Source organism: Mustela nigripes, chromosome 7, assembly GCF_022355385.1.
Source record: "Mustela nigripes isolate SB6536 chromosome 7, MUSNIG.SB6536, whole genome shotgun sequence".
Lineage (NCBI taxonomy): Eukaryota > Metazoa > Chordata > Mammalia > Carnivora > Mustelidae > Mustela > Mustela nigripes.
Window position 1 is genome coordinate 48,754,286 of NC_081563.1, and position 1,401 is coordinate 48,755,686.

At 54.7% G+C, this 1,401-nt stretch overlaps 1 protein-coding gene across 8 annotated transcripts in view; it reads left to right on the forward strand.

Annotated features, from left to right (window-relative positions):
• The first annotated feature begins 1,001 nt into the window (after positions 1–1,001).
• GCFC2 (GC-rich sequence DNA-binding factor 2) overlaps positions 1,002–1,401 on the forward strand; it is a 46,497-nt gene continuing 46,097 nt past the window's right edge. For all 8 annotated transcript variants that reach the window (XR_009405320.1, XR_009405321.1, XR_009405322.1 and 5 more), the window contains exon 1: positions 1,002–1,394. Coding sequence is in view for 5 of the 8 variants with exons in the window: in XM_059405721.1 (XP_059261704.1) it covers positions 1,124–1,394 (271 nt within the window). In the remaining 3 variants the exon portion in view is untranslated. The remainder of the gene's footprint in view (positions 1,395–1,401) is intronic.

Here is a 1,401-nt window from a genome sequence, read left to right on the forward strand (position 1 = left end):
AAAACTACAATGGCAGAGCGCTGCATGAATGAAGGGGTTCTCAGGCAGCTACATACAGAGGGAGGTGAGCATCTACAAACTGATCTCTTAAAATAACCCTTTCTATGAACCTCTTGGAAAGTCTCTCTGAACTTTAAAGCACGAACTGAAACTTTGTGGAGCATGGGGCCAAACTCAGCAAGAGAATTTAAATGAACTGAATGGTTATTTGCTTCAGATGGATATGGTCAGAGGCATCCAAGTAAGAATGGGCTTTACCAAGAAGACCAAGAACTCAGTCCATGGTGAAGGCTTCCTCTCTCTGAACAGTGCTTAACGGATCCAGTCCAAGTTTCCCAAGATTTTTGCAGTCCTTTACCACTGCTCGACTTTCTAAACAAGACACCCCCTTTTCTCAGATATACATTTTTTCCTGCTGGGCCAAAGCAATTTTTAAAAAATTTTTTTTTCTTTTTTAAAATTTTACTTACTTGACAGAGAGAGACACAACCGAGAGGGAACACAAGCAGGGGGAGTAGGAGAAGAAGTAGGCTTCCTGCCTACAGGGAGCCCGATGTGGGGCTTGATCCCAGGATACTGGGATTATGACCTGAGCCAAAGACGGCTGCTTAACGGGTGAGCCACCCAAGTGCCCCTGGGCCAAGGCATTTAACCAGGCTCTGTTGAAAACTTGCCTGAGAGCAATCATTTGATTTTTGCTTACTTGTGCATCTGTCATTTATGTGTAGATCTTACTGTTTAGCTTTCAGAAGCAATCTCTCCAAACACACACCCTCTTCTGATTTTTTTTGTTTGTTTTAATTCTTGGCTGGAGAGAATTTTGCTCTCTCCGCGGCACTCAGCTCCAGGAGCCTGCCGGACTCTGCCGGACTCTTTCCACTACGAATCGCCGCCAGCACAACCTGGCCTCGGAAAGAGAACGCTTTGCATCTCCAGGCCCCGCCCCTTAAACCCAGCTCCGCAGACCAGAGCACGCATGCGCAGGGCGAAGCGGGCGCGGACGGCGCGCGGAAAGCACAGCGTCGCCCGACGGTCCCAGCGGGAGCGCGCGCCGGCGTGGACGCCGTAGACCGGGCAGGCGTGCGCAGGGAGAGAGTGTGCGCGGAGCATCCGGATCTCGGCCATGGCTCATAGGCCGAAGAGGACCTTCCGGCGGCGCCGGGCCCACTCTAGTGACAGCGACGGCGCGGAAGAGCAGTCTTCTGAACCCGGGGCCCCGGAGGAGCAGACGGCCCCGGGCCTTACGGAGGAAGGGCCGCCCTCGGGAGGGGGACGCCTAGAGGCGACGGCCCGGCGTGGTCGGAGTCGAGGTCGGGGTCGGGGCCGAGTGTGGGCAAGTTCCCGACGCGCGGCGGGAGCGGCTACGCGCACCGAAGGCGGCTTGAGCGTCCCAGGTGAGGC